This window comes from Sphaerodactylus townsendi, linkage group LG11, assembly GCF_021028975.2.
Source record: "Sphaerodactylus townsendi isolate TG3544 linkage group LG11, MPM_Stown_v2.3, whole genome shotgun sequence".
NCBI lineage: Eukaryota > Metazoa > Chordata > Lepidosauria > Squamata > Sphaerodactylidae > Sphaerodactylus > Sphaerodactylus townsendi.
In genome coordinates this window covers 27,367,235-27,390,970 of record NC_059435.1, presented here as the reverse complement: position 1 = coordinate 27,390,970, position 23,736 = coordinate 27,367,235, and the positions used below count along the sequence as shown (strand labels likewise).

Sequence of the window (23,736 nt, the reverse complement as noted above, 5' to 3'; positions counted from 1 at the left end):
GCTCCCCTTTCAGTTCAGGCTTCTCCAACTCTTACCTTTTGCATTCCAGACAAAAGTGGTCTGCCCCAACTTTTTTTCTCCCCGCCCCCTGCCAATTTCTCAGCATACTTTACCAAGTTCCTATTTTGTCTGTGCATTTATTCCTGCCAATAATTGGGGTGGGGGGTGGGGGGGGTGGCGGTAATTTTATCAGAATTTGTTTTAGAGACAGGATCTCTCTCTAACTTTCTTTGCAAACAGAAAACAGCGTAAACTCTCAGTTATGAACAAAGAAATCTCCAGTTATGAACTCAGTTATGAACAAAGAAACTGTCATTCTTGTGGTTGTTGTGGGTTTTCCAGGCTGTGTGACTGTGAACTGGTAGATCTTGTTCCTAATGTTTTGCCTGCATCTGTGGCTGGCATCTTCAGAGGTGTTTCACAGAGGGAAGTCTGTTACACACTGGCCCTTTCCCCACTCACCATCGACCACCCGTGCTGCGCACTACTCTCAGCTTGCGTCATTTCTGGCCCGCTCCCGGGCTTCATCAAAAGGCGCCGTTTTGAGGAGCGCCAAGAATGATGCACACTGAGGGGACGCGAGAGCGGCAGTGTCGGGGCGGCTGTGTTGTCGCCGCCCCTGTAGTGGGGAGTGCCGCGGGGCCCTGCACTACTTGGCAAGAGTAGCGCGCAGCAAACGGTGAGTGGGGAAAGGGCCACTGTGACCACATTCTTGATTTTTAAGGATCTCTCCCAGGAAAACAAAGTATTTTTTGCAATGGCCAATTCCACCAGTTCCTTGGTCACCTGGGTGCAGATGAAGTAGGAGGTATAAATGGATGAGATATCTCTAACAAAACACCTGTCCTTAATGTTTCAACAGAGAATCTTGCTGCATTTTATAAGACCCTATTAAGAAAAGGGACTTGTTAGAGAAGCAGTTCTCAATGTAATTGTCAAAGCTCCCATTGACTATAATAGAACAGGATTGCAACTCATATTGTACACTGCTGAAATCAAACTGACTGCACTTCAGTTACTAAGCTCTTTACACTTGGTTGGAAGCAATTTAATGTGCCTTTGGCTCAGCAAGATTTTCGGCTTCCTTTCCCACACTTGCCTTTGTTAAGTATGTGGCATCAGAAAGTAGCATGTCATTGTTGTGGCTAGGCAGGAACAGCAGTTGCTTTGTTGGCCTCAAAGGAAAAGAAAAGATACCAAATTGGTAAGATGAAACCGTTTATTGAATCCATTTCTTTTGCCATTTCTGAGATGCTCTGCATTTGCACAATGGGAAAATGCCGTGACTCAAGTCGATTCCATGAAGTAGCCGAAGTATTGTCAGGTGCCTGAATAAATGCTTTCCCCCTGAATTCATCAGCCACACTTTCACTGCATTTCTCAGAGTCTGATCATAGATTGAAAGTGATTCACTTAGAAAATGTAATTTTGTAAATGTAAAACTTAGAAGGTTTCGCACTGTAGAAAAGCAGAGTGTTTGGATTTAGTGTTTATTGTGCGATGTGTGGATGAGAGTGTGGGACTAAGACCTGAGAGACATGGATTCAAATCCTCAGTTACTAAGATGGTCCCTGGGTGATCTTGCATCTAAGATGATCTTGCATCAATCAATCTCTCTGGATAAAATGGAGGATGGAAGAGAATCATGTGTACCATCCTGAGCATCCTGGAGAAAAGGTGAGATAAAAGGTGTTAGATAAAATATTCGGTGCTTCATGTAAATATTATAGCTGTACTCAGTACATCATCAGGTTATATTTCCTGCTGCAACCTTTGATTCCCACCTTGACCTTTTCTGCATGTGTGATTTTTATCACCTCTGCTTTGGGTTTGTGTGTGTGTGTGTGTGTGTGTGTGTGTGTGTGTGTGTGTGTGTGTGTGTGGTGGGGTTTCTGCAAATGTTCAGGGATCTCTGGCAGCTAGTTCAATTTTTCTGTGCTTTTTCTCCAAGTTTTCTGGCACCGCTTTTTCTGCAATCTTTTTACTTAAGCTGCTTAGGAGTCACTTTTATTGCTTGTGCAGAATTCTTCATTCGGTTTTTTTGTGGCTTCCCAAAACCCCTGCCCTCAGGCTGCAAGCCCCACCAGAGGGGTTTTTTTTTCTCCTTCTACTGCAGCAAAGATGGCACCTGGAAACCCACCGTCCTCCCCAGTCCTCCCCTCCCCTCTTTCCCTTTGTCCAGTCATTTGGTTTTTAAAAATGTAACGCTTATAGTGTTATATTGCTGGAAGATGCAAATAACTTTTAAAAATGTAACTTTTAACAGTGATGTACTGCTGGTAGACCACAGCTCAGTGGGTTATACAGTGCTGTTCAGCCACTGCACCAGCCAAGATCATATTCTTAGAATTGTTGTGCCTTTTAATGTGATTTTGATTGCTATGCAATCAGCGTATTTCTTCCTATTTTTAAATCAAAACTGTTCTACTCCAATCAGTGCTGATCAGCTATTGGGTATAGAATGTTTCTCTTTGGGGTAAAAGATCTGGATGTCTCTGTCACTGTCCTGTTTATTGCCAACTTTCTACTAGCGTTCCTCCTTTGCTAAGGGATTTAATTTTTTTAAAAAATAAAATGTTTGGGGTCGCAGTAGCCCTACATCTACAGATCACTATAAGCATAAACAGATTATTAAAAAGAATTTTTTTTCTAGAAAGGGACACTTTAATATAATTTGTACAACAACCTCACAAAACAGTATATTGCAGATTTCAGAGCACCATTTTGTTTTGGAAAGTTTTCTGTTACTGCATTCCTATAATGGCGACTGTTTCCAGGTTTTTTTCTTTTACTGTTTCCCATGGAGGGAAGCAAATGGTGGTTCCCAAGCATGCATGCAGGTCTCACACCAATCTCAGATTATCACCTCATAAGAAGTCTTTAGCCAATTAATAGGATGAAAAGACTGGCATTCTCCATTCAGGATGCATCTGCATATGGGTAGTATATCTGCAGAGTGGAGAGAACTCTTTCCCTTGAAATAAGAGGAGCCATTTGTGTTGCATTGCCAATTGCAGAACAGGACACAACTAGCAGATGAGTTTTCAGAACAAGAACAATAGTGGTGAATGGGGGTCCTGGTGGGAGAAGCCACTGCTTGGTCCATCTGGAGATAGGAGAAAGTCCAGAAGGCGCTGGAGTCCTGCCACAGGAACAGTTGTATTTTCAAAAGGAATACTGATGGGCTACAACCACTGCACAACGGAGCGTAGAACAAAAACAAAAGCACTAAGGCAAGAATACAAATGGTTGACTGCTCATAAGGCCCTTACTATAAGGACTAGATTGGATTGGGGATGTCTGGTGAGGCTGAAGCGTGTGGCTTAAAACCTCAACATGCAGATTGTCACAGCTGCTCTGAGACAACCTGTAGAAGAAGCTGCTGGGTTTGAGGAACTCTTCACCTTAATTGGTTTACTATAAACCCCAAACACATCCACTGCTCCAGTTTCAAAATGGTGGGGGAAGTGGTAAATAGAAGATTAAAAATGTATACATCACCCCAACATTCCTCACCACATGAGAACAACCTCTCTACACATAAGCAAGAGGGTTGTTTGTCAGTATTATATTGATGTAATGCCATACTGCATTCTCAACAAATATTTTTTACAGGTGGTGGAAAATCCTCATTATTTTTAGAGTAAGTGGAACAAATAAATTGGTTCCATCCACTTCGTGAGGCAAAAAAGGCAGAGGGGAGGTCAACATGGAGAAGGAATGCAGCCCAGTTGAATTGGCAGGTGTGTGGCTGAGAAAATCAGAGAAGAGGAGTTTGGATTTGTTCCCTGCTTTTCTCAGCCACAAGGAGTCTCAAAGTGGCTAACACGTTCCTTCCCTTCCTCTCCCCCAAACAAACACCTTGGGAGGTAAGTGGGCCTGAGAGAGTTCTGAACGAACTGTGACTAGCTCAGGTACCCCTCACAGGCTTCATGTGCAGGAGCAAGGAAACAAATCCAGTTCACTAGATAAGGATCTGCCGCTCATGTGGAGGAGTGGGGAATCAAACCCAGCTCTCCATATTAGAGTCCACTGCTCTTAATCACCTCATCACGCTGGCTCTCAGGAGTAAGTCGAGTGTACAGAAAAGGTCTTTTGTTTCTTGGTTTATGCTCCTATGCTTCCATCCAAGTGCAAGCCCGCACACCTTTTACATTGTCATTCTACTTCATGCACCTGATGACGCATGCCATAAACAATACAGGCTAGGATCCATCGCTGGCTTTGCTGCACTGACAGTTGCTTCCCCCTCACCCCCAGAACTAAAGTAAGCATACATAATACAACCCACACACACCTGGCAACTGAAACTGAACTATGGCTATAGCATTGTGGTTAGGGAACAACCATCAGGGCTGCTTGCCCTTGTTGGAGTCCAAGAAAAACAGGGTATCCAAGCCTGTGCCATCCAATGGGAAATGGGGCACCTGGTATTACAAACAACAGCTCTGCCAGCAATAGTTTGAGCTGTGGACTGTCTTGGAACCTAGAAAGATCTGGTGCTCCTTAGGATTTAGTTGTTTCCTCAAAATGCTCTTTCACTGCAGAAACTACATGGGCATAGAGAGTCTGACTGTGTCACAGAAATGGTACTTCCAAGCCAATGGAATAGGGAACTCAAAGCAAGATGTCTATGTGTGAGGTCCCAGATGATGTGTAAACCAACCCAATAACTAACTCAATAATATCTATATAAGATAATACTGAAACAATAGCATAACTACTGTAGAATTAGAGCACTTTCTTGTCACATTTCCTCAATGCTTTCTTTCACTTTCACTTGATTTATTCATTTCCCATATAGCTATAGTTTTAATTTGCCACTGTTCTTCAATGCCTCCTTTTGGATGCTGCTTCTATTACTTGTATTTTACTGGTTTTTTCTGCCTATTTTGTCTTTTTTCCTTTTTTGGAGTGCATCTCTTTAATTTCTTTCTTTTTAAAGCTTTTATTGTTTTAAAATTTAAAAATCTACTTTCTGTATTTTTTTTGCTTTTCTCTCAATTTCCTCCCATAATTCCTGTTAATCATTTTTTCCCATTTGCTATCTATTCCCCTCCGACAATATCAAGGCTGAACTTTTCATAGAGTCATTCATCTCAAATAAAGCGAGTGCCATTTTCAAAGATATGAAATGGGACTAGATACCTAGATCGTGAATGAATTGCCTGCAGCTTTAGAAAGAGTAAATATCAGCTGCGTATGTGGGAGGGGGACTTTGATCAGTGCTATAACACAGAGGAAGGAGAAGATTTAACCCCTTTCTCTCCCCATGTTATTTTCCCAGGCACTTTCTGCCGGGAAAGTTGTTATTTGTTCCGCAAATGAAATGCACCCATGCTGCTCTTGGGTAAATCTATGTTTACTCTTGTTAGCTTACTGCAGCTTCAGTGGGTAACTGAGCTTAAGATTAAACAGCATGAAAAGAAAGGGTTAACCTCAGTGGTGGGATTCAGCAGGTTCGCTCCACTTCGGCAGAACCGGTTATTAAAATGGTGCTTGTAAACAACCAGTTGTTAAATTATTTGAATCCCGCCACCAGAACCAGTTGTTAAATTAATTGAATCCCATCACTGGTTAACCCTCTTTCCTGCTATACCATAGCCCCAATCCAAATTACCTTCTTCTTTTACATTGGAGGTATCAAATACCAGGTGATTTTATTTACCTTCATGCCATGAAAAGCTTCAGCTGCTAATTTCCAAGGCTCTATTAAATGGACAGGACGTTGTCCTCTAAGCCTGGAGTCGATCCCTATTTATATATTTCTAAAAACTTGTAAAAGATCCATTGATAGGACACCAGCCTCATATAGCCATATTTTCTATTATAAACTGAAGATTTTGGGGTTTCCCCCTCCCAAACAAACAAAGGGCATTTATGCACTTGCATTCTGCCATTTAACAATCTTTCCTTTCCTAAACTGTAGAATTTCCTTTATGCATTTTTTAAATGTTGGCAAAATGCAACTTTTCCTGTTGCTTCGCTTTCCCCCATGAAGCACAATAGCTAAACAAGAAGCATAATTCTTTATCCGGGTGATGTTGCTCCTTCCTGCCTTCCCCAGCTCAACCAACAGCAGTTTTTCCTGCTTTTCTGTTGTCCACCATTCCCAAACGATCAGAAGGACTTTGTATTTGTGTGTGTGTGTGTGTGTGTGTGTGTGTGTTTTAAATGCTGCAGGTCTAAAGCTGGAGCAAGGGACCAGTCTATGGAGCTATTGAATGCCAAGAAAAAAGTGAGAGGGAGGTAGACTCCCCAAATGGGCTCTTTTGGCTACCATTTCCAAACTATCAGAAGGGCTTTAGGGTTTTGCCTCTGTGTCTGTGTGTTTAAATGCTGCAAGTCTAATACTGGAGCAAGGGACCAGTATATTGAACTATCAGATGCTGGGGCGGGGGGAGGGGAGAGAGTTTGCAGAAAAAGATGGCATGCAGAATTTAACCTTTAGATTAGGACCCTTTTAAATTTAGATTAGGACCCTTTTAAATCTAACCTTTAGATTAGGACCCTTTAGATTAGGACCCTTTTAAAACGCAAATAGTGTTGGCAAAGGGGGCTCTGTTAGAGTGGTACATTTATAGTGTATGTAGGCAGTGGTGGAATTAAAATAACAACCAGTTCCAGGGGTGGGAATTGAAATAATTTAACAACTGATTGTTTACAAGCACCATTTTAACAACCGGTTCTACCGAAGTGGTGCGAACCTGCTGAATCCCACCACTGCATACAGGTATATAATGGAACACTCTGCTCCTCTCCTGTGATTTAGTTTAGTCCTACTGGGTGGAGCTCTTGGTTTCAATTTCTAGTTCTTATATCTTAGCTAGCTAATGCTGATAGTTGTAAGAAGTGTCTTCCTTGCGAATAATACCTTTTGTTTTCGACCTGCTTAAATGGACCTGAGAAGAGTGCCTGAGTGAGTACTCCAGCTCAATCTCTTGTGTAAACAGAAAACTGCCAGAAAGCTCTACTGCGAAGCAAACAGCCTGGAGGCAAGCAGTAAGCATGTAAAAGCCCAAACACTGTGCCTATCAGCAAAATAAAAGTAAAACTTGATTGAATTTACTGCTTAATTTCTCTAGACTGATTTGCAATGCTAATAAATATATTTGATTCCCTTTCCTGCACTACACATTTCCAAGCAACAAGATCAGAAGAACCTTTGAGGCATATTTGTTAAAATCTGCTCATTTACACCTTCAAAAGTGGAGAAAATTGCAACACTATAGAATGTAAAAGCTGCCAGACTGCACCTGCCAAACTACTTCACACTTTCCTCTCCCCTACAAGAATATTAACATTTTGGTGGGAAAAGAAAACCTTGTAACCAAATTCATGCACGCCACTTACAGTTTTGTGACTCATCTTCTGTTGGAGGTGTGCACATTTGTGAAATAAAAAGACACCTCTAAATTTGTTTCTGAATCAGTTGGTTTAATCCTAAGAAAATTAGACCTACGTTGGTTGTGGTGGGTTTTCTGGGCTGTGTGGCCATAGTCTGGTGGATCTTGTTCCTAATGTTTCGCCTGCATCTGTGGCTGGCATCTTCAGAGGTGTATCACAAAGGGAAGTCTGTTACACACTGTGTCCAGAGAGAAGGGGATGTTTGGGGTATATAATGTCCATGTCCCAGGGTGGGGAACCAGTCAGTAAGTGTTTGGGTAGAACTTGTTATGCAAATATTTGATCGATAGTATTGTATTGCGGGTGGGGTGTAGGGTAGTATCTATTCCAGAAACAAGACCAGGTTATTGAAAACTCCAAAATTAGGGCAGAAATGGGAATGGGGAGAATTTGCAGAAGCATCCCTAAATTCAGATTTCAGTGTTTCAGACTCTAATTTTATTACTTATTTCATTTAAAGTATTTACATGCCTTCTCTTACATGCTTTATCTTGTGAGCTGGAGGTGACTCACAAGATAAAAGATGCAACCATAAACATGAAATCATAAAAATTAACTATTAAAACTCAGAACCTTAAAAGCATATAAAAGCTCTGTTCCCAAAAGTCAGCCCAAGAGTGTCCAAACTAATCGTTTGTGAAGCGTTTGAAGGGCCAAACCAAAGCTGACAAGTCAAATGCCTGCAAATTCTATTCTACCTCCACACTCAAGATGTTTAACAAATAGCTGCCGAATCACTTTGTAAGTTTCTTCATCACTGCAAAACTGGACATTGAACGGTGCAGGTTCCTGTTTGCAGACGGATGCCTTTGGGGTTACGTCAGTGTCATTGGGCAGTGCCAAGAGCATCTGCTATAGCATAAGTAGCCTGTCTGGATGAAACACAAGCTTGAGATTTCACAGGGTGTTCTTGAGTCCACGATAAAATGGCACAGTTGACGTTTCCTTTCAACACAAACTGCAGCCGAGGGTGACTAAAGTGCAGCCAACAGACCACATGCAGCTCCCCAGTGATATCGATACAGGCCTGCAGAGATCTCTGTCAAGACCGTCACATGTGCAGGCCAGCCAGACCAAAGGATGGCAGCCAAATGTGCCGTCACCTGCTTCCTGTTGCCACAACTTAGCAGGTTGAGAGGCTGGAGAGGAAGGGAGCGTGAAACGAAGCATTTCTTTACAGTGCTGGAAAAGAGCAGCAAAGCGAACACAAGGAGAAAAGCCGCCGGTCCAAGGCAACATAAGATGTGAGGCAGCTGCTGTCCAGGATTCCAGAGTCCCATCTGTTTGGTGGTTTCCTCTGTTGAAATGTAGGCCATGAATTGTGTCAAAACAGAAATAACAGTTCCTCGTCTCATTCATGCCCCAAAGCCATTCTGTCAAGCTGGGGAGAAGGGACAGGGTGGATAGCTGCCCAACTGCAGAGTGATAAAACATGGTCCCTCCTGGCCTGTACCACTTCAGTCTCCAGGTAGATGATCATTTGCTTGAGAGCTCTGCCACACAAGAATGTTCCTACAGCTAGATTGTTAGTGCATCAGGGAGAAAGCTAGTCTGAAGCTAATCATCCAGAGATGCTAGCTTTCTCCATGTAGGGGATCCATGGTTTGAGGAGGACACTGGTTTATTTTATATGTGGCATTTTAGCCAGTGTGTTTAAGGTGGTTTGCAATTCAAAACAATTGCCTGCATAAATACATGACCCAGAAGAAAAAGTAAAGGGACAGCATATTTGAGTACCAACTTGCATGGTCTCCACACACATGGTTTGATCTAAACTGCGTTTGGACAATAGGGCTATGGGTCAGGATCACGGAGCCCAAGAAGGAGGGTCCAGTTGGGGGCCACTTTCCCATTTGGAAAAGTCCCTTTTCCAGGCTGCTTGAAGCCCTGAGAGGAGAAAAGACACTCACATTACTGAAGACAGCCTTTTTTCCTCATTGGAGCTTAAAGTGCCAGCCTTTGGTCTGGCTGACCTGACTAAGGAAACAGCATATGTGAAAATTCAAACCTGCCCTCCCCTGCCCCACCCAGGCTGTACCCCTGAGTCCTAACCCCTTCCCTTCCAGAAGCTGTTTTAGTAGCTCAATCACACATTGGGGCATGTGCACATGGATCCCCAAAGTCACATATGGCTTCTCCCTGCAGTAACTTATATAATCATTAAGAGGAAATAGCCACTGCAGGGAAAAATTCCAGAAAAGCAAAATGGCTGCAGTACTTTTGCTGCTATCTGGAGGAATGTAAAAATAAAGGGATGAGGCTGCTTCATACAGTCCCTCTAGCTCAATATTGTTTAATCTGACTGGCAGCTCTCCAAGGTCCCAGACAGTGAAAGGCCTGTTCTAACACCTGCTGGTTGCCGTTCTATAATTAGAGGTGTGCCGTGTCATTCAGCTATGGCCCATCTTGCAACAAAGAGGGCATCCTTATCTCAAAGAGTCCCCCTTTCATACATTAATGTATTCTACGGAGTACATTTTATCCAGCAGTTGCTGGAAGGAACTTGGGGAGGTATTCATCCTTCTTTCCTCCCTCGTTTTAGCCTCACAACACCCCCACCATGGTTAGGCAGAGAAGGGTGTGTTTGGCCTAAGTTCACCCAGCAAACTTCCATGGCATAGCCTGAAGTCTCCCCGATTCTAGTCTGCCATGCTAACCATTACACCATGCATGCTCAGAGGAAAAAGAAATTAATCTATAATCAACAGTCCACAATGTTATTTTTTAAAAGTATTATTTGTCTGCAGTTTTCTCAGACTTTCTGGTTTTTCTCTTTTTCAGATGAGCCATATATTTTCAGTGAAATGCTCCTGACAGTAAAATTTATTTGAAATGTCTAGCTTTTAACAGATAGGATAAATTTAACTTTTCGCTGCTCCTGTAGCTGAAATCTAATTCTTTCTATAGTGGATTGAAACAGACACTGTGGATATGACACGTTGAAAGCACGCTCCCTGGGGGCATTCTTCTGTTCAGATGGCCAAATAGTAGACACAGGACTGGAAAAGTTTCATGTTCACAGCTGAGCTTGACCAAGCACCTTTTGTGAAAGAAACTTAAGAGTGCCTCCACAAAGCATGCAGCAGCTCAAGGAAATGGAGTGTGATTAGGTAGAACAAGTGGGGCGCCCACAAATACTTGAGGGGGAGTCATTTATTTTTCCCCTCCCTCATAACATCCTGTTTCCTTTCTTAAAAGCTCCCACAGCTTTTCCTCTTTTACTACTTCCTTCTTTCTTTTCCACACAACAGCCAACCTACCTTTATTTGCCCTACCCCTTCTTCAGCTTTCCTTTCTTCCCTCCCCCTTTTCCTAGGGTTTATTTGAGCTGGGGAGAATGTACAAGGGCTTTTGGGTGTGCCTCACTTTGTCTTACCTCCCCTCGTCACACTTCCCCCTCTTTCCCTTGTCCCAGCAATTCCACATTCTCACCTTTCCCTACTACCTTCTCTCCTTCATACTACCCGCCAATCGACCTTTTACTTGCCTCCCATCTTATTTATTTACTTCAATTGTACCCTGTCTTTCTGCACAATGGGAACCACTCTCATCCCAGTCAGAACCACCCTGAATTTATTGGGAGAAAGATGGAAAAAACCTGACAGTTTAGATAATGAGAATATGTCTATCCTTTGCCTAGTCCAAGTGTAGGGCTATCTGACCAGTGTTTAGTCTACTGATAGCAGCCATCTAGGATTTCAGGCGAAGGTCTTTTTTGAACATCTTTTATGTGGACTTGCCACCGCTGAACTTGGAAATGTAGACCTTAAGCCTGTATGCTTTAGCACTGAATTGGTCACTAAGTCTGAGGAAGCATAACAGACTGTTTTGATTCATACAGGTTATGGTGTAGTAGAAGGTGACCGGATGTTTGAATTCCGAACAAATGCTGCAGTTGAATTCTGTACCAGTGCTACAGCTGTATTGTTTAGCTGTCTGGTTCGCCACCATTGTTATCAGGTTTTTTTTAGAATAAGGAACACAGGACCCACAAATCAAATCAGAAATCACACTTAGGAATACCTTTGTCACATCAATAATGATGCAGTCACACCTTTCAGAGGAGGGTGTGTTTGTAAAATGCCAACAAGTCTTATAGCAACTCAGTAGGGTTTTCAAGGCAAGAGGCTAATGGAAGTCATTGTCTGCTTCTACACAGTGACCCTAGACTTACTTTGAGGTCCCCCATCCAAGTACTTACTCAGGGCCGACTCTGCTTAGATTCTAAGATCTGACAATAGGCTAGCTTGGGCCATTCAGGGCTAAAAGGAAGTTAGCGACAGTAAAAGAAGATGTTGTCCAACAGCTGGACCAGAAACAGAAAAGGAAAAAACTTCTCTGGAGTGATGGAAATGCGAACCACACTCATCTTTCCCAGGGTAGCAAGGTAGAGAACTGTTTGCTCCCCAGTCTAAGTGGTTTATGGATTTTCTGTCTAGTTAGCCAAACATATGCCAGACTTGTTAATGAAGAGAGCTCTCACCAGTTAAAGCACCTGTCCCTTCCCAAGGCAGGTGTCTGGGTTTGAAACCACTTAGGAAGATCCTGGCTTCCTGATGTTCTTTGATTATGAGCAACCTATGAATGTGCCTGGCTGAATGGTGGGATCCACTGCTCCTTGGGAAGTGATTCGCTCTATTAAAATTCCTGCTAAGGAAAAACAGAATAATACTATATGACAATGAGAATTTCTGATAAACACGTTTCCCAATGGAAACTAGGGACAATTCATGGGAAGTTAAATGCACCCAAACTCCCATTGATTGCGCTGGGTACCACTGTTTGCTAGCAATTAACCATGTATTAAATGCACATGGCAAAAGGGACTGATAACTGGCCAGCTCCATCCACATTACCATTCTACTAATCTCCTGTAGTGCAACAGATGCTCTTTGATTTGGAGTTCATTCATGCTTTGCAAAAAAGGCCATTTTAGTTGTTCCATAATGGAATAGGCTTTTGCAATTAAATGAATCTGTCTAAACATGGTCTCTCTCCAATAAGCAGAGAGCCTGAATATTCTTTTGATAGTGAGATGAATTTTATTTTGTTGCTTTCCTGGATTTCTTCTAGTGCATATGGCGAATATTAAAACTGGACTGTTTGTTTTCCCAGACTCCAAATCTATGGCTTTATAAGCATTGCTTATAATGGCTATTTTTACCATGGCTATTTCACTAAGATGCATGTGTATTAAGAAGCAAGTGTTCTGCTTGTTCATGTCCCAAAATTTAATGTGGACAAGTGGCAGCAGAGTCATCCTTGCTATGTTCTTGATGGTTTTGTCTTTAAAGTCAGTGCTTACACTGAATCTCTTGGCTGATGGATACGTCTCATGATGCAGCAAGGGCCAAATCAATGAAAGACCACAGTCCAGAGAAACTTAATTGCACTTAAATCCCTTCTGAGATCAGTGAGAGAAGTTACTTGTTGCTAATATAAATCTCATTGATTTCAGTCCTCCAACTTTCCTTGAATTAGGGGCAGAATGCTTTTTAAGCACCTCCACATGGAAGCTAATCATGTGGTCACATAGGGCATGCTTGGAGTTCCTCCATCATCACAAATTGGAAACCATTCCCCCTCGCAAGGCTTACCATGTGTGTGGTTTTGAAATTTTACTGGATGTACATGTGGATTTACAGAGGAACTATCCAGAGCTTTCCACCCACACAGAATGCTTCCGTTTCTCTTGCTCCTGCTGAATCATCAAATGTCCTCCAAATGCTGCTGTTTGGCAGAGGTGTGTGTAGGGGGGAAATGGCGCCCAGGTGGGCCTGAAGGGGTGGGTCTCAGGGGAGGAGTGTGGGGGCAATTCTCCATCCCCACATCACATGCGCCCATGGACATGTGACCCCACATGTCCCCGTGAGCGCTCTGCCTCTGTTCCTGGGAGAAAGTCTTATGCAGGAACAGCTGGAGAGGAACCAGAGGTCTGCAGCTGGAGGGGGCAACTGGAGAAAATCACTAACCCCATTCATGGAAATCTATTGGGATAGAAGTCCAATCCTTTTACCCTACAAAATATGTAGTTTGGAAGACCTCAAAGGCATTCATAAGACTGCTCTGACATGGAATTTATTAGTCTTTTAGGGTACCTAAGTGGTTTACCACTCAGGGGTGCAGCACATGCTCAACATGGAGAAAGTCCCATGCTCAGTCCCTGGTATATCCTATGAAAAGTATTAGCCAGGAGATGATGTGCAAGACCTCTCTGCCTGGGACCCAGGAGGAGAGCTGCTGCCATTCGGAGTAAGCAATGCTGACCTTGGGAGACCAATGGTCTGACTCAGTATATGGAAGAAAAAGAAGAATTTGGATCTATATCCCACTTTTCTCTCCTGTAAGGAGACTCAAGGTGGCTTACAAGCTCCTTTCCCTTCCTCTCCCCACAACAGACACCTTGTGAGGAAGGTGGGGCTGAAAGAGTTTCAAAGAACTCTGACTAGCCCAAGGTCACCCAGCAGGAATGTAGGAGTGGGGAAACACATCTGGTTCACCAGATAAGCCTCTGCCACTCAGGTGGAGGAGTGGGGAATCAAACCTGGTTCTCCAGATTAGTCCACCCGCTCTTAACTGCTACATCACACTGGCTCTCAAGTTTCTTCTGTTGATGTGTTCAACCTGGGGTAATGCTGCCTATGGAAGTTGGTGAACTGAACTCACCAGTGGAGGAGTTCCCTCTGTGGGTAATGAGGATGGGTTGGGGTAATTCTGCTAATTTAAAGTGGCCAGCAGGGCTAGGTGCTGTTAAGGTCACTCGGGAAACTTGAGCTCAAAGACTATGGTAATTAGTTGGGCAAGAATTCTCTGTCAAAGAAATCATTGCCTGAAGGAAGGGTAGGTGGGTCTTGGAGGCAGGGAATAAGAGTGAGCCGTGAAGAGCCAGCAGATGCAGCTGGATCAATGGTTGTATCACAGCCAGCAAGAAAACAATCTCCTTGTGATCAGCTGGTGTTTTGCTAGGTAGATGCCAGTGCTAGTTGCTTCAGGCTGTAAGTCTTAGAGAAACACACAATACACAAAACCCCGGTGGAGTACAGTGTGAAACCAAAGAGAAAGGCTAATCACTGTACTCTTGGCTGCTAAGAAGACCAGCACTATATCAGGGGCTGTCAAGATTTTTTATAAATTGCAGCGCAATACATAGAAATCAATAATATATACCTCATACAAAATACTGCTTCAGTATCCTATGCGAATGAATAAATTCTAGACAGCACTGATGCATCACAACCTCAATCATAAGGAATATATGTAGCTTTGCCTATAGGTGGACTATAGGCACCATATATATAGGCACTATAGGCACCATGAACAGTTCCAAATGCCTCCTTAACGCAGTATGTTCGCTATAGTCTCACAGCACACAGACATAAGTTGCGTGTGCATCCAATCTCCACTCAAGGAGATTCCCATGACAACTAGCTGGTCAATCATAGACAAAAGGAAGAAGTACAGTAAAGATAAACCATCCACTTCCAAAACGGGCTCTGTAGTGAATCTCAACGTTTTCTTCAGTGGAATACCATATTGAACTGTTCCAGCCTTCCTCAGTGAAATACCATATGAAGGCTGTTACTGCACTTGCCTTGAATCAGTCCCAGGAATACAGATGCAGAGAACTATCATACATCCTGTACAGGCTAAGCCTGTTGCACACAGCAACAGAATTCGTTCTCGATTAGAAAGCACTGCACATTTACAACAACTGCATGCTGAATACCCAGACCCTTTCAACCTGTGAGGTTTCTTAATGGAATTAAGCTGCTTCCAGACATCAGATTTCTATTTTTCCCAGGTGCCATAGCACTATAGTGAGTGAACTCTGATTCTGATCACCAGGCAACCACAGATGGTGCAATCCAGAAGAGGAAGGATACAGTCCAACTTTGAGAGTTATTAATATCTGGGGAGCAGATGGAAAAGCATTCTTATAGCTCAGAACCTCCCTATCTTCTCTCCTGGGCTGCTGCTGCTGCTGTTTACCCACAGTTGCTGTTTCTGGATTGTGATGCAACATTACTGGGCTGATTGAGTTCCATTTTTAAAGCCTCTTTTGCCTTCAGTATAGTCCAAGCCAGTAGAGTCCAAGCCAAAGTTCACATAGTAAATCCAGAATGTAGCAGTCTGACATTTGTCAGGAGCTAGTCACCAGGAACCTATGTGGCCCACTTTGAAACAGACACATTGATTGCCAGTGTGTTTCCACATTCATTTCAAGGTGGTTTTGAACTTTAAATGCCTTCATAACTTGGGGTCCTCAATTATAGTCACCAGGGCCAATTTTTCACGGCGAAATTGCTCCTCTGTTGCCACGGGGAATGCCCCGGTGCAATCAGGAGTTCTTCACTGTGCCCAGTGCTGCTCCGTGGCTGCCACATTTTTGCCTCGGAGCAGCCCCGCAGCATTGGCTTGACTCTGCAAATTTAAGAGTTTTGGACTAATATCTGAGAAAGCCAGGTTTGAATCCTCACCTGCCATGGAATCTCACTGGGTGCTCTTGGACCAATCATACTCTCTCAGCCTAATTTACCTCACAGGTCTGCTGTGAAGATAAAAGCAAGGAGAAATGATACAAGCTGTTTTGGATCCCCACTGAAGAAAAAGGTAGCGCATAAATGAATTAAACAATATGTATGTATATATGTATCGGGATAATTTTTAATCACTACATCACACATCCAATACACAAGCGGCAACATGTTGTACACTTACTTAGGAGTAAGTTTCTCTGAACTTGGCCAGACTCTTATGAGCAAACAGGCACAGGACTGGACTACAAGCCCATCATTTGTCTGAAGCTGAGCTAATCTCTTCAAAGGCCAGTATTTTTCCACACATTCCAAAGATTAGATACAGCAGCTGGTGAAAGTACAGCTAAATGTGGACTTACAGATGCTAGTTTTTTGTTAAATGCTGTATCCTAAGGTGGCCTCCATCTTTCTCTGTCATCTGCATACTTTAAGCAAACAGTAATCTGCTTTATTGATCAGCAAAGGCGCTATATCATGTCTATTTTTCTGCTGTTTATTCACAACAATCTTCTAAAAGAGGGGGAAAGATAGAACTTTTGCTTGTGCTCATAACTGAGTACATAGAGAAGCCACCACTACATTTCAAGATGTAACCACAATAGTATCTATTGCTGCCCCTCCTTTCCTTGGTGAAATGCGAGCCTGGATCCAACTTCTCCATTCTTTTCTAAAGAACAGGAGCTAACCTCCACTAATGGAAAGGAGGTGCAATTTCCACAAATTTCCTGTTCAGACTCTCCAATTTGGCCCTCATGACGTTCCCTACGGGTAGCATTTGGAGCCTGCAGCTGTAAAGGGTAGCCAGGAAAGTTACATTCTCCAGATGGAAATGTTGTCTCTCAGTGTGAAAACCAGTTTGAATCCATCTCTTCGGTTTTAACAGAAAGGAGATAAATTGAAGGGTTTCTTTGCGCAAGTACGTAAGCAAAGAGACATTGGTTTACCTTGTTTCAACTTAGTCTGTAAGGCTCCCTCTCATCCCAGGCTCAGAAGAGGTCCATGACATGAAAGCCAATTGCCACAGCCTGTTCAGTTGGAGAAACAAAAATGGAACTCTCTCTTTCTCTTCTGTTGAAGGGCTTCAAATGCTTTTAATGTAGCCTTGCAGCTGATTGTGGTACTGTGAGACAAGTCTTTCCTGCATACAGTTGGATAGCCAGATTGAAATTTCAAAAGCAAAGAGCTGTTGCAATCTCATTGTGCCTGCAATAAAGACCATCGGTTCTATTCTATGGATCTGTCACAATGGAGAGGAAAGATGAACCTTGAAAGTAAGGTACAACAATTCAAATAAAAGATGTGCACAGCAGAATGGAAACAGTTGAAACTGATTGGTATAAAAGGTGCACAAACTGGAAGAATTACTCAAAACAAATCTAATTCAAAACAAGATGAATTCAGTGGTAGAGACATTATGTATAGAAACCCCCTAGTACCCCCTGGAAACCCATTCACTGAGGAACAATGCAGAGTAGTAGTATAATAAAAGATGTTTATCAAACTAAGTGTAGTTCTATGCTGGATGGACTTAGACTGGACTAACTCTGCATAGGATTGGTCTGTACCTAGCCACCCTCAGGAAAAAAATGGGGGAATGGGAATGTGGAAATCAGCATCATGTGGTGCTCTAGGAATTCCCCAAAACTTTATGGTTTTTACAATAGAGTGGAATTCTTACATCATTGCAGCAATGGGAGCCTGGAGGCCAGGTCAGCCATAGCAATGTACCTACTACTTCAGCTGGTACAACACTTGTGATGTTTGAATTAAAACATCTGGGTGGATTCCAAGCATGAAGAGCTCTAAAGGTAGGAACCAACATCTTAAGCTGAACTTGCAGTCAGTCTCCAGCATGTGTAAATGAGCATGTCTGCTACCCCCAACAATAATCCGGCAGCTGTGTTTGCCCACTAAAGTTTCTAGGTTGTTTTAAAGGGGAGCCCCATGTTACAGCTTTCTTTCGGAAGCACAGACCCTTCAAAGAAAGCATCATCTAGCTTTCTCCCCATAGCTTGAATTAGGACTGCTATGCATCCCACTATGGCGGGAGGACTTCTGCTGCTAGCCAGCTTTCCTGTCTGCTTCTTGAAGCTACTTGGAGCATCCATGGGAGAAAAAAGGGGGGAAAAGTCAGTGAGGTCAGCTGCATTTCTATGTCATTTCCAAAGAAAATTCAGAAGTGAAATAGGGGAACTCTAGGAATTACGGGGTGAGGGTACTATGTTGGATTCCACACAGCATATGTATAATAGATTGCAGTCATCATAACAGAACCTGTTTTCCTTTTTTCTGTCCACATGTGTGCCCTTCGCCCATTTAGGCAGTGATTGGAGCCCATAGAAACAATTCCGGTTGCTTTCATGCCTTCGCACAAAGACACTTCTCTCTCTTTAATTTTTTTTCCTGCAACACATATGTAGCTATGCAGGCATACAACAGTGAACCCCCACAGCCATGCCAATCATCCAACCTGCACCAGCAACACACAAAAGAAAAGAAAAACAGAGCCCCCTGCAATGGCCAGGCAATAATGAATGTGTTGCTGTCAATCGGTCATACTTGCTGGGGTGAAAACGTGCTTGGGGGACTTTGCACCCTGTTGGATGCTCAAAGAATCTGCCCACAACCTGCTGGGTGACCCACACAGAATGGCAGGTGGGCAGATTCTTCCTGACGGTGGACGGCACAGAACTTAAAGTGAGCTGGTGGAAGGGATAGGGGGAAAGCATCTCCTGCCTGTTGTGTTCATGCTAGAGCGCCTCCAACCCAGGACCATGCAAAAGGATCGTTGGTTTAGCAGTCTTCAAAAATTCTGGGCTGGGGGAACAAAACAGGTCAAACTCGTTTTGGGAATGGGACCTGTGTGAAGTCCTCCTCCCAACGGTTTTATATGCTGTCCTACACACCGTTATATTTGGCCTGTGCGGAATCCACCGATGGTAAAACCAGTTTTCTGCAAGTCATGTGGCAGCCCTATAGTCTGAGGCAACTTTGTTGGGGATAAAAGCTCCTTCCACACATGCAGAATAATGCACTTTCAATCCACTTTCACAATTGTTTGCAAGTGGATTTTGCTATTTCGCACAGTAAAATCCGGCTGCAAAATGCATTGAAAGTGGATTGAAACTGAATCATTCTGCATGTGCGAAAGGGGCCAAAATTCACTGAGAGGACCGACTGTGACACATAACCTGCGGTGTCCTTTTCCAAATCTCATGCTCTGGGTTGAACATTCCAGGGATCAATGGGCAATGCAGGACTTTCTGTGTAAGAATGAGAACAAGACTTTGGGGGCGCTCTCTCATTACATCCACCTTCTGCCCCCAGTTTCTTTCTTAGCTGCAGGAAAGGAAAATGTTGCTAGTGGTGGGCCTGAAGGGGTTAAGCGTAAGCGGGTGGGGGGGGGGGAGTTGCTCCAACACAGTTAATCCATATAAAGCTCATGGATTACTCTGCAGTGATCTTTGTGTTGTCATTTGCATTCCACCTCCCTTTTTTGTGAAACCTTTTCTTCTTTCCCTTTTTCAACACTCCAGCCTGCATGGCGAAATTAGCATATTGTACCGAGAGTGGGAGATATAAGAAGCCGACCCCCTGCTGTTCAGCGGATTGTGCAATCTGCAGGCGGCATCAATTTTTCAGCAGTTTTCTCATTTCTCATTACAGTCAGGGGCACCGCGCAGCTCCCGATTCGACACAATCCCTAGTGGTCTCGCAGACAACCATATGGGCTGTCAAATAGCGATCCCCGATACTTTCTGAGCATTAATATCCTTGTTTATGCCTTCCACCATAATTAATCAGGGTATTAATACAGCCAGGGCTTAGCTCTGCTAATTATATGGGGTACAGTGGGATAATTATGTCAGCGTGCTCCAACACTAATACTTGACAGCAATTTAGCAATCTTAGGAGAGACACATTAACCCGCTGGCCAATCTTGCCATGTAAACAAAAGGGGGGGGGGAGAGAGATGACAGCAGAGCTCAATTTGTGAACTGCAACTCGGAACCATAAAGCCCTTAAGTCAGAGTACTTGACTTTGAGCCAATTTCTAGGCTGCGGACTGTAAGGGAACCAAATCAGCTCCAAGCCGCAGGCACCGGCTTGAAGATGTTGCTGCCCATACCCAATTTTGGACGCGGCACCGTAAACTTGTGCCGGGCTATCAAATTCTGCGGTTGTCATAGCGATGTGTGCATTATTAAGGGGGTGTTCGTTCTTTCTGCCAGTTAATCTTCTAATGATGATGGCTCATTATCAAGCCAAGGAGTGGTCCCTGTAGCATCCCTCTTGCCTTTTTCCGACACACCAACACTCTTCCATCTCCATTAATGGGGCTATATTTAGTGTCTGTCCTTCAATGCACCAAATAAACTTCTGAAGGTTAAACGCGGCAAAGAACATGCGGCACAGTCTGTCCAAAGCAATTCGGTCAGTTGTGGATCTCTTCCCTTTCTTTGCATGACCTTTTCACAAACAAAACACAGCAGCCATTCCTGGCTTTCTAGCACCCAAAGTCATTAAACCTGCAGATGGAGAGGCTTAAAGAAAACCAGGCCTGTCGCTTTGCCTTTAATTCTGCACCTGTTTCTGCTGCTTGACCATTCCTGCTGAATATCTTTCTGGGGGGTCAGTAATACCCTCCTGCATCAGGCACATGGCTTAATGGAACTCCCTTTCCTTATCATTAGCCCCTTTTGCATTTTTATACCATGCTATTAACCAGGAGACTGACTAGCTTTTAATTCTGTGCGGAGGTTTGCCTCCAATTGTTATTTTCCCCCCCTTCCCAGACAATCCAATTATCACAGTTTGTCAGACAAAGACGGATGGTCTACTTTAACAATTTGTACTGCTAGCTACACTTTCGAGACTGATTCTGCATAAGGTCAATAAAATTATAGAATTGCAAGTCACGTGATCACAGGTTTGTGAGGGGAAAGCCTCTGGGTTGGTTTTAATTTCTTACAGTGAAATCTTTTTGCTTCGGTCATTGGCCAGGGGACGATTTTTTTTTAAAAGAAAATCTCAGTAAGAATAACAGCCAAGCATACTTGAAATCAGCTGTGAAACTGTGTTGTTTGAAGGTCTGGAATTTAAAAATGGCTCTTCAATTATTCAAGTTTGCTTTTGTTTTGGAAATGAGATTGGTATCAGGGTCAGTCTCCCATATGTTAAGTTACAGGTCATTGAGGACTGAAATGGCCCAAAAGTTGTAGGGTTCCCAAACTCTCACCCTGTCTCAAAATGCTGATTGAGATATACCGCTCGACAAATGGTCAATGAATCATTTGGCAAGGGACAACATTTTAAGGTGGAGGCATAGTCGCTGATCTATGTGAGAGGAGTTATCTAATGAGATGAGGGCCTTTTACACACATGTGTTTCTCTGAGGTGCCAAGCTACTTGTTAGTTGGGTTTGTTTCTGTTTTCTACCCTCATCAGTCAGTTCAGCACCTGTTCAGATTTTCTTCATGTTTTTCAACAGCGGTAAAATGATGACTTTTTTTCTGATTTCATGTTGGCATTGGGCATGCTGTGTAATTCTTGTATTGGTCTTGTTTCCCCCACCCTTGTGCAGCACTGTGTGCCCATCAAACTTTCCCCTGCTGAGGTAACCATCCTTCTTTCTCCACCCCCCTTCCATTTATCCTTTTTTAAAACCATCGCTGACATTACTGCTAATTTGCTAATAAGAACAGTGCTGTGTGTGATTCAGATACTACCTTTTCTGCTGTATCTTGTGCTTGGAACCTTATTGGGCGCTCAGTTATTTTCTAAAGTCTACTTTTTTCTTGCTATGTATACCCCCCTTTAAATATCTGGGTTTTTTTGTTCTATCAATAATTTGCTAGATGGAATTATCTCAGATTAGAGAATCTTTACTGATTTTTCAAGCCATGTTTCCGTTCCTGTTGGTGTTTTCTAATTGTTATCACTGCTCTGTAAACATAATCCGTTTGTTAAGCACTGCACTATGTAATCAGTTGCCATTTTGTTTAGTTTCCAAAGTACACCGTAAAGGTGCTGAGTGCAACTTTTACAGGACTTAACTGTGGAAAATGAGCAGATGAATACTGTTTGGTCAATGAATTTCAGTTGGGTTTAGGAAATACAGGGTAGTTGCTTTGAGGACCAATGTGCATTAGTTTGCCAGCTGCATTGAAACATCATTTTCATGGTGTGATTCTCTATTTTTATCTGTGTGCTTGCCACCTTTGCTCAAAATGGAATCTGACAAGTGACATGGTAGTAAAGTGGTCTCTTGGCAGGGGAAGGAAACATTTGATCTGATCTCATTCTGGGGAGAGGAGAAGGTGTAGGAGGCCTTGGGAAGTTCACATAGAAACATTGATATTGTTAAGCATATAGCTGAACAAATGGTGGGATAGAATCCTGAATGGACAGCAGTGCGGTCCCACACAAAGATGAAAGCCCTGAATCAGGAGTACAAGAAGGTCATGACACACAACATCACAATAGTCAATTCCCTGGCAGCATACCCTTTCTACTAAGAGCTTCACCTGATCTTGAGAGAGGATCCCTACCTCACAAGGTATCTGCTGTGGGTAGAAGAAGGGAAAGGAGTTTGTAAGCTGCCTTGAGTCTCCTTACAGGAGAGTGGGGTATAAATACAAATGCCTCCTCCTCCTCCTCCTCCTCCTCCTCCTCCTCCTCCTCCTCCTCCTCCTCCTCTTCATCATGCTTTCCAGAAGTGCCTGCCTGGTGAGGTGGTAATGTGATCCCAGAAGAAGACCCTGCAGTTGATAATAAACAGTTAATTGCTGAGCAACTTGTACAACACTACATGTTCTTGGTTACCACAAATATGAGGATGGATACCTGCATGAGCAATATGTGTCACTGTCCTAGATGTTGTGGGCACAACCTCAACCTCTCCCTCCTATGCACTAAGTTCAAATTCCTGCATCAGACCTTCCTTCTGCAGGCCCAAAGGATGCTCCCCTTCTGATTCCATCATCTGGGTGGATTCTGCTGGTGGACAGACAGACAGAAAACAGGTTACCATTGCAAAGATGAGTAACCAGTGCTTACACACTTTTGGCGCACAGAGATATGTCACGTGTGAGGTTGTTTTTGACAGGGGAAATCTGCAATGGGCCTTTAAGCAAGCTTACCAAGGTAGCCCTCTTCCCCACTTTTCTCCTCTGCAGACTTCTTTGCGTACAAAGGAAGCTCCCCTTCCTCCACTGGTTTGAGCCTGCTGGCTGATGCTGCACATGGATCAACACATAGACAGGAAGTTAACCTTTTAATAATGATAAACATCATTCTATCTTGTCCAAGACACGATAACTTGGGGGGCATGGTAGAGTTTTATACAATTATGCACAGAGTGGAGAAAGTGAGCTGAAATATATATTGCTTCTGTAGCACTGTAACTCAGATACTCAAAGAAGGTGATCAGCAGTAGAAACAGTTCAGAAAAAAAGAAATGCTTCTTTACTTATTCTGTAATTGACTTGCGAAATTCACTGCCACTAATTTAGGTGGTTTTAAAGATTAGACTCATGGAGGTGAAATCCATCAATGGCTATTAGGCACAATGACTTAACAGAATTTCCATGTTGAGGAAGTAAACCTCCGAATACTGATAGGCATGGGGGGAGATAGCAACAGGCACCTGCTTGGACACTTGTAACATCACGCCATGAGCCAATATTTCTATGATATCACAGAAGATTGTAACAATTTTTTATTGATAACTGTCTTTTTCAGCATGTTAGTGTAAAGAAAAGTGAAAGGTCTGAGTTGCTTCCACAGTGGG

At 43.2% G+C, this 23,736-nt stretch overlaps 1 protein-coding gene across 3 annotated transcripts in view; it reads left to right on the top strand.

Moving 5' to 3' along the window:
- Positions 1-1,378: 1,378 nt before the first annotated feature.
- The window catches only part of LOC125441366, a 111,449-nt gene continuing 89,091 nt past the window's right edge, over positions 1,379-23,736 (top strand). For all 3 annotated transcript variants that reach the window (XR_007245835.1, XR_007245836.1, XM_048511916.1), the window contains exon 1: positions 1,379-1,677. Coding sequence is in view for 1 of the 3 variants with exons in the window: in XM_048511916.1 (XP_048367873.1) it covers positions 1,633-1,677 (45 nt within the window). In the remaining 2 variants the exon portion in view is untranslated. The remainder of the gene's footprint in view (positions 1,678-23,736) is intronic.